Raw genomic sequence first — 10,286 nt, forward strand, 5'->3', positions numbered from 1 at the left:
TATGAAACTATAACTCATTGCCCACATCTTACAGAAAACCCCATTCTATTTGCTTCAGTGATCAAAGAGAAATGAGGAATTTTGTAGAGCATGTCAGAAGTCTCTTCCCTCCAAGTTCTGTCTGTAGTGTTCACACATTAATTTGCATTTCCAAGAGCATCCAAGTGCAGTAGACTTGGAAGAATCAGACTCATGACATGAAGAGTGTATTCGCAGAAACCGATCAGTCCATATTTGCCAACTGGAGATATTTGCGATAAAAGGTCAAGAAAAATAAAGAAAATATTTTTGCTTCTTTTGACCATAACTTCAAAAATGCACACTTATATGTAGTGACCAATATATCATTTAAAAGGTATTATTTTGTACACTATGACAGGGACCATAATTAAAAATCTTCAAAAATGGACTTACCTATCGGTTTTTGCAAACAAACTCTTCATATTTTCCTGACAATATATGGCTTTTGTGATGACGCATCACATATCTATAAATGTACTGTATGTAATATTTATCAGTTTAAGAACAATATCTGCATATGAAATGATGGACATAGACAGTTATGAATGATCTTCTAGTGACTTTGCTTGTTTTTATTTCTATTTATTTACAAGGCTGCATCTGAGATAAAAAATATTTACATACATTGAAGGATTTTCATTTTAAAGGACAAGTCCACCTTCATATACATGTGGATTGTGTGAATGCAACAATATTAGTAGAACACATTAGTGAAAGTTTAGGGAAAATCGGACAATCCGTTCAAAAGTTATGAATTTTTAAAGTGTCTGCACAGTCACTGCTGGATGAGAAGACTACTACAGTGTATGATGTCATATGCGTACAACGATATAAAGAAAATAAAAAGAGAATTTCACAAAACCTAACTTTTTGAATAAAGTGATCATTTCTTCGACTTGTTACTGACATATGTTAAGGGTAATATCATTCCCCCCACCTTCTGAATGAGAGAAGTCGAGTGTTCTTTTGTTATGCGAGAAAAGTGAAAATATGTTGAATTCTCTTTATTCTTTCTTTATATCATTGTACTCGTGTGACATCACAAGCTATAGTAGTCTTTTCATCCAGCCTTGAGTGAGCATAAACTTCAAAAATTCATAACTTTTGAACGGACTGTCCGATTTTCCTGAAACTCTCACTGATGTGTTCTACTATTATTGCTGCATTCACTCAACTCACATGTTTATGAAGGTGAACTTGTCCTTTAAAGTACTTCTGCACATTTCATTTCCTTTCCCATTGTGTCTGTCTCTTCCAAATCAATTCTTATGACTTCAATGCAAACATTACACAAGTATATCCAATAAGATATTAAATAAGGAGAAGACAGGGCCAGTTACACAGACTTAGAAAATGCTACATACGGGCTCAAGGTTTCTTTTTCATGTAAACCAGCATTTCAGAGTTTAGTTCATATTTCATGCTCTGGACCCTGTTGCATTAAAGCATGCAATCAAGCATAGGTCACAAATCAAACAAAATCCAGGCATTAGCCAATCAGCATTGATTATTCAGAGACTTAGGTTTAATTTTCTGATTTATGGTTGATCTCAACTTTGCTGCAAGAGCTGGGGTCCTGTTTTTTGTAATCACAGAACCTTGGCCCATAAACAGTAACCACTGTGAGTTCACCTATAAGGTCTAAACAAGGTACATTGTATATTTATCTTTAAAACATGATAATGAATACATACTGCATTTTGACCAAAAGGAACTAACAAATCCACAGGTACCTGTTAGCATATACCCTATACGGATGACAGTAATGAACAGAAGAATCGTAAAAGTCCAATTAACTAAGCAGTTTCCCACACCATCAGCATCATCAGCATATTTAGCAAATTACATCTTTGGGATTCTTGTGTGTATGAAGGGTCTATGACAACAATAGTATGTTTTCCATTTTTAATTTTTTTTTGCACTTTCTTGCTGCTACGTAATATGTAATTACATCTGAGTGTGTCCTGTAAGATAGCTAAGTGCACAATCATCTCTTTATATGATGTACTGCAAGGAAAAATAACATCTTACTCTATCCAAAACATATGGAGTGACTGGTCCTCTGGCTGTGGAGTCTGACAGGGTGCTTCTGACTCCTGATAACTAGTCATCTTCACAAAAATCATGTTCTGCAGATTTCTACAGGGCAGCATAATTGACAACTCAAAGTGCAACTTTCATCTGTAGTCCTATGATCTACAATGACAGAAGAAATGTACTATCTATAATCCAGCCGTTGATTATGACGATGCTGATGGCAGTCAATAAATATTGAGTTTTCCTTCCTCCTCGTAAGAGTGTTAGAGTTATTCTCCCTGTGGAGAGCATAGATTTTCTTCTCCCTTTGGACTAGGGTTGGCGGGCCTGGAGTCTTCTGCAGCAGGGGTGGGTGAGGGTGTCTTTGGATTGACCGTGGTCATTTGAGGCTGGAAGCACAATTGAAAAGCAAGGGAAGTGGAATGATAAATCCATGAATTGTAAAGCTCAATTTGATCAATCAAACTTCATATCCTTGCTTATAAAAAACAAAACAAAACACTGCATGAAGTTGACTTCAAGAATCTCTTGCTTCGTCTACATAACTCAGGACTTTCACTATTAAAAATAGCTTATAAATGCTGACCAAGCCTTCTTATTTGAGTAGATTTTCATGAATTAGATAAATCAACAAAATAAATCGCTGCATAATACTTGTCATATTCCATTAACATTGCATGTAATTGGTAAAGTTGCCTCTCAATTCAAGGATGAAAACAATCACGGCAAGCACTGCAGGATTTTTTTTTTGTTTTGTTTTGTTTTGTTTTGTTAGGAAGTGAAACATTTTCAGTCGCAATTAAGATCCAGGGGAGTCCAGTGAGGGACTTATGATTAACAATACAATTCTGTGTCTTCATAAAATGTTTCACATCGTGCTACCAAGCCTGAGGTTTGGTACTTCAGACTGGCGTTACAATTGAGTGTTTATTATCATTTTTTTAATAATGGCTTTCCACTGTGCTACGATGCACTGAACCAACCTTTGGCTCCAGATCCATGCTTTTCTCTGGTGACACTGCTTGCCTCATGTACTCCGTGTACTCAGCCTTTGACGTCTCGATGTTGCCGACAGCTTGGCCCGACCTGGCCATGTACGTGGTGGTGTTGCCGGGGATCTTCAGCGGCATGTCCCAGGTGCCCACGAACCCACCCCAGGGGGAGTCCTTGGAGCGGGGCACGCCTGGCTTGAGATGGCCCCTGTCATTTGCAATGATTTGCGTGAACCCCTCGTAGCACGATGGCCTCTGACGGGCAAAGAGAAAAAAAATTGTGTAAAATGGGTGACTGTTAAACATAGTGGCTATAAAACTTTAGGTTGCTAGAGATAATACAAATTCTACCCACCCTCAACATCTTCCTGTTTTTCTTTGATTTTTTTTTTTTCAAGTAAGAGGCCGTGAGAGCATATCATATCTTCATGCTTTAATCATGAAGTCACAGCACTGGCTTAAATATCAAATTTCAGATGGTATTCTTTATTCCAATCTGTGATTATGTATGTATTAAAAGTACTAGTGTTTGGTATAATTCAGTCATACAGGATATATTGGATGTACACATGTAGGATTGATGATGATTTTCTGATAATATCTAAGTCCTCATTTGTTTTGTTTTACAATACACATTATAAGTGTTAAAAACCGTTGTAAAATCCATGGAGAAAAATGCACAATTTTGAGGATTTGTATAGGTGACAACACAGTCAATAGCTGCCAATGATATTGAAAACTTTACTCTATCTTTAAAGGAATTTGTGCCTATTTTTACAGCCCTTACACTGAAAATTATAAACAGCAAGTGATAACTATAATTTTTATAAAATGCAGATGTTCAGAATGACATTTATCACCTTTAGATACAATTAAACATCGAATAGTTATATCTACACTGTAAACACAATATGTATGTTAATGTCACATGTGTACGAGTGTATTCTAAAATATCCATATTCCAAGTACTTTTGTATAATCTGCTGGAATATGGAGTGCAAAGTTGTGATATTGACTCTCCAAGAATTCATGGTTATCTGGAGGAGCTATAGGCCTATGCATGCCTGTGTACTCTATTCACGTAAAATGACTGTCAAATGATGCAAATTGAACCAATCACAAAATTGTGCCATGTTACATTATTTATTACATAGGCAATATGATAAAATTATCTCATCTTATATATTCTTACCTCTTTGTAGGTTTTAGGTATCTGCCAGTTTTGTCCACGTTTGCTGTTGAATGCCTGGTCGTACTGCATGCAATGTGAAAAACAAATGAAACAAAAATTGAAAACTCTAATGTCAAGTAGACTAGAGGCTTCTATATATTGCTGACAAATAGTCTAGTATACTGGAAAACACAATATTTTTGCGGCATGAAATTTTCACAAATTGGAGCCGATGGCCTTTTTCAAGGCATGAAATTGTTGCGAGCTGCCTCTAACATTCAATGCGTAGATCCCTATTTCTAGACAAGAACTTTCACATGCTTTTTAATTTCGGGGAATCTTAGCTCTTGCAAAATTCGCGAAATTAAAATGCATGCAAACATTCCTCAATTTGCAGTAGTTAGACAGGACATCTTTATCCACAGAAATGAAAAAAGTTAGGCAATGGTCTCGATGTACTGTACTCTACAAGGCCCAAGGGTAGTGAATATACGAAATTCAAAACTCATTCACACTGATTGCATAAAAATCTGACATGACCTGTGTCAGGTGTTTTAATCTATTTTTTTTTTTTTTTAACAGCATACACTGAAGCATAACAAGTTAATTCATAATCATTTTGATATGCACAATATTCAATAGATCTGATGTTAGGGATCTAACAGATAGTTAAAACCCTATTCGAAAATCAGATAGTAGATTGTCTATCTATAAAAACGTTAGACGATATCTGCAATAATATCCTTAACATACTTATTACGTACACAGTACGCTATAGACGTCTAAACTGCAGTGATAATGCAAGAGGTATATGTACACAATCGTCCCATATTGGCCAAATTGGCAAAGGCCAAGGCATTCCATGGAATTCAATAGGATATGCAGACCATTCGTTTAATACGACGACGTACGTTGAGCTACCACCATATAATAACACGCCCATGCCTGCGGTTCCCACCCCGTTAGGGACGGGGGAGGCTGTGCTGTCACAACCGCTCAAACGTAGAACGACGATGAAGGCGCTTACTTGGTTTACTCACCTGATTTGCACTGAAGTGGGAGGACATTTTTCAGAAGTAACTAGCACCAGCAGTAAAGAACTCAATCGATCGAAAATTTACCGGTTTATTAGTACAACACGACGTTTACTCGATTCTCTCTCTTCCTGATTAGACACTGCACTGCCCTGTGCTGTGAGAGATGTAGTGAGGGCGCACGCATTACCAATACAAGTAAACACACAGAAACTACGTACATACACGGACACACACATATGGCTCTTGAAGCCGTGGAAAGGGCAAGGGCAACAATAGCTGCGTTACCATAGCTACCCCAAGCCAACAGCTTGGGCGAGCGGGGACGGCCCATTTTCACTGCATACGAGCCATAGAGATGTATACTAAGAACACTAGAGGGCGGACTCCGTAAAATCCCTGTGACCGATAGAAGGAGGCGTTCGCCATTTTGGTCCGGGCAAATTTCGACTAGCGACCGTACCGATAACGTGTAGCGCTACGGAGCATTCAGGGAGATCGACGACGGGATGCAACGGCAGTAGGCTGGCATCTATGCCAAGGTCTCCATCGGAGTTTGGAAATCGAAAAATGTTCTTAAATTCGCAAATTCTACTTAAAGTAGCATAGATCTATGTTGCAAAATGCCTGGTTCATGTGCTGCTTTTGGATGTAGAAACAGGAGAAAAGAAGGGGAGCGGAGATTCCTTTCACAAGTAACTAAAATTACATTTATAGTGTGTGTTAAACAGATTGATTCAAGGCAAAAAAAAAAAGAAGGAAAAAGAAAAGAAAAGGTCTTGCAAAATTCGTCAGGGGCACTCCGCCCTCCCTCAGCTATTCTCGATCTATATATTGCTACTATAATATAGATAGCTAATACAGTACATAACTATATGCAAGTATTAAGGTCGGCGGAACGGGGGAGGGGGCATTTGCCCCATTTCAAAAAAAAACTCCCCTTTTTAAGTTAAAAAAGTGCTCATTTCTAAGTGCCCTATTTGGCCATTGAGCCCCCCCCCCCCAAAAAAAAAAAAAAAAAAAAAAAAATTGTTCCTCCACCCTTTGCTATACCAGCAGTTAATTTCACTAACATAGTGTGAGAAAAGCTCAGAATACGTAATATATGCCTGGTGACAGGACATATGCTCCGGCATTGATATCTTTCTGAAAGTAGAATTACCATCATGGGTCTGATTGGGCTTTTGGTTCTTGTAAGAAAGGCAGGGTGAGGATTAGGATTAGGGTCACCGTGGGTGTTATGATTTGGGTTAGGGTTTATGTAAGCTTCAACATTAGCATTTCGAGCTTGAACATCAATATGTCATGGAACCAATATGCCTACACGTACTTATAAAAATGATTTATTTCATTTCCACCACCACCAGAAAAAAAAAAATAGAAATACAATGAAACACTCGTATACACAGATAGGACTATAGAATGCAGTCCCCTCATACAGAAAAAAAAAATATAACTGCAAAAAAAAAAATACAAAAATTGACGCAGTATACTGTATCACAAGGGGCATCCGGCAGTCTAGAGACCAAGAGAACCCTTTGCATTGCATGGACCATGGTCGTGTTGGTCGGCTTGAAAGTATTACCTCGTTGAGAATAAAATAATTTTTTTATATTTTCATTTTCTTTACCACTCACAATAAGAGATTGCTAGCAACTTAAATTTTTGAGTTGTTTCCTTCTCTCATCTCCGACCCCCTCATCTTTTTGCTGAAAGGCAATACGTGTTTGAGCGCTTGTTGTATACGTGTTCACGTGTCCACCACTACTGCGCTGCCCGGACCGATGCTTGTTTTTGCCCGGACAAAGATGGCGGGCGGCCTCTTCATCTCGGCACACGAGCACTGCGTACGCGCCACACGCAGTCCGCGCTCTAGTATATTATTAGTATACATCTCTATGATACGAGCATGCGAGCACTCGCGCATACACTGCACACACACCACTAAATTCTTACCACCCGCTGCCTGTTGTTGTTGTTGATATTGCTGTTCTTGTTGTTCTTCTTGATGTTGTTGGTTTCGTTTTTAATACAGACACATACAAACGCAAAGTTGAATTTGAAGAGATTGATCGCAAAATGGACTTGTAACATATAGGCCTTCAAGGAATATTCTTTGAAAGTTACTATCATATTATAGCCCCTACCATATTTTTTCTTATTTCTTTTTTTTTATAGATTCTTTATAGCAGCTTAAATAACAAATTTATATCCGAGCAAGAATATTATCAAGAATGCATGGATTTACTGTAACTCACTCTGCAAATCAAACTCTTCTTTTAGATATGTTGCAAATGTTACAGTTAGACAGAGAAAGAAAAAGAAGATTCATTGGATTAAACTTTCCTTTTTTACCTAGAGAAGTGTTATATTATGAAAAGGTTCTTGTTCTTTGGGCTTTTCCCATATGGATTAATCCCTAGATCTGTGCATGAATAATGAACGGCTCACATTCATGTACAGTCAATCATAACACGCCCAAGAATAAGTATGCTTCATTCGTAAGTCTTTATTTTTTTAATTTAAGTGTTTATCTACCAATTAATTCAAACATTCATTTATCTACCTTTCTTACCCCTGACTTCATTGATAAAAATAATGTATCCACTGTCATCAACAACATTCATGATAGTCCCACAAGGTGTAAAACTATTCACTTATCCAATATCCATTTGCAGACTGCAACACACTCCTTTTTTTCCTTCTTCTTTTTGAATCACAACTGCATAGTGGATCTTATGCTGTACCTTTTTCACCCTCAAAGTGAATACAAGTTTGACACTTCATGCAACATTCACAAGCTAAAGCCCCCCCCCCCCCCAATACAGCCTCTTTTCACAGACACACACACATACCCCTTATCCCTCCCTCAGTTTATAGTCGGATTTCATTGTGATTTAAAAAAAAAGAAAGGAAAAAAAAAACCCTGATTCACCTTTCATTATTTCCATCAAATAAAATTGCCAATTGCCAATAAAATATGCCAATTTATTCAAAGACAAAAAGAAAGGGACACTCACTTAGTGTAAAAGTGGATATTTTCACGCAACTAATTTTTTGTGCTCAGCCGGGTAAGAAAAATTTCGCATATGTTTAATTCCGCAGAATCAAGATAAAAAACTACTGGAACATACGGCAAGCAAAAATATTAGCATGCTTTTTATTTTTCGCACTTGTTTGTGGTTGCGTGAAAAGTGCAAAAATTTCAACACCGCAAAAATTTCCACTTTTAGAGCAATGGAACATACAGGGCATTGGGAGAAATTTAAACAATACTTTTTTAGGTTTGTCAGATATTAATAATACCTGGTAAGCCTGTTCTCATTTTCTTTTTAATCAACTACTCTAGTAACACATAATTCCACTCTCTTCCTACCCCCCTCCCAACACACACACACACACACACACACACACACACACACACATCACATACTTGCACTAGAACATACTCATAAAAAATCAATTTTAAAGAGAAGTACAATGTATGAGCATACACACATACACAACACACACATATTAACACACCAATTCATATAAATAATATATATGTATTGTGTGTATATATATATATATATATATATATATATATATATATATATATATATATATATATATATATATATATATTATGTACAGACACACACAATGAAACACAAAAATACAAATATACATAAACACACATAAAGGATAATCCCAACACATCACAATAAGCACTCTGATGTCACCATGGCAAAGAACTACTGCAACGTGATAATATGTTATATATATATTTTATTTTTGATCATAGAAGCGGAATTGTATCATGTGCCTTACAGTTGTTAACATACAAACATATAATTTTCTTATTCATGATATAACATACATATTTACTTCAACTCACTTAGAATCCACTGTATAAATTTGCTAAATATCTCTTTCATCAAAAAAACATCACATCATTACAAATTCATGAATGAAAGATACACATTTGCCACACAGCGATAAGGTCATGTTCTTTGCGCATATTATGATGATCAACATAATAGCCTCTGCATCATTTTGTTTGTTTCTTGTTCTGCTTCATACATCATATATGCACAATGTAAAAACACAACTAAAATAGAATAATTACTGTTTTTTGAAGAACATAATAAGAACTTGGCCTTTGAAGTTTTTGGTTCTTCAAAGCCAAGTGGCTGCACAGGCACAAACAAATGGTGGCAACAACATAACAGGAAGCAAATCATCAGTAAATGAACCCAACATGATGCTAACGCCACAAGTCCTTGTGGCTACAACAAAAAGGGTATGAAAATCTCAAACAAACAAACAAACAAACAAAAAACAACAACAAATCAAAACAAAACAAATGAAATGGAACACATATACAAAAGAATACAAAAATCAATAATCCTTCCGTAGGATGTATGATATGATATATATTCAATATCAGTAGATGTGTATCACACATAATCCTTTTTGCATGTACAGATGAAACACAAATCTAAAAAGCTTTGGCTGAGCAAAAACAAAAAACATTTGAACAATGTTCATGAACTGATTGGGTCGTTAGGGTCATAATAGGATACGGGAAAAAATGCTTTTAGCATGCATCAAGAGCAAAGATGTAATAAATAAGACATAATAGGCTTGTAGCAAGAGTATCAAAATATCTCAAAAGACGCATCATGTATATGATAAGGAGTGAGAGAAAAAGAAGACAAGTGTGAGAGGATTAGATTCAACATGTGAAGAGGGATGGTCAATTCTTTTCAAAACAACACAATGCAAATTGCCCACAAACGAGGAACACATATTCACCAGGCAGCATCACCTAGCCAGTCCATGCCCCCCGTTCAAGCCACCCCCAACCCTCCCCCCAAAAAGGATCACATACAATGTTGGTCAGTCAACCTTGGGGGCCATCAAATCATCGGCATCATCTACATGCCTCATCTTAACTCTACAAGGCATGTTCAGCCCCAACTCCTCAGAAACACCAGCCAATATTACCAAATCTACTACACATTCTTTTTCATCTTAAAAAAAGAG

The 10,286-nt window shown here is 36.8% G+C and overlaps 1 protein-coding gene across 1 annotated transcript; it reads right to left on the minus strand.

Moving 5' to 3' along the window:
- Window positions 1-1,545: 1,545 nt before the first annotated feature.
- LOC139713700 (protein Flattop homolog) lies at window positions 1,546-5,396 on the minus strand. The gene is made up of 4 exons (XM_071625405.1): window positions 5,262-5,396; window positions 4,243-4,305; window positions 3,042-3,305; window positions 1,546-2,447 (listed from the first exon to the last, which is right to left on the minus strand). The coding sequence occupies exons 1-4, from the start codon at window positions 5,286-5,288 to the stop codon at window positions 2,328-2,330; spliced, it is 474 nt and encodes a 157-aa protein (XP_071481506.1). The 5' UTR covers window positions 5,289-5,396; the 3' UTR covers window positions 1,546-2,327.
- Window positions 5,397-10,286: the final 4,890 nt, after the last annotated feature.

This window comes from Diadema antillarum, unplaced genomic scaffold (assembly GCF_040938485.1).
Source record: "Diadema antillarum isolate AM-2024a unplaced genomic scaffold, OU_Dant_1.0 seq00002036_RagTag, whole genome shotgun sequence".
Classification (NCBI taxonomy): domain Eukaryota; kingdom Metazoa; phylum Echinodermata; class Echinoidea; order Diadematoida; family Diadematidae; genus Diadema; species Diadema antillarum.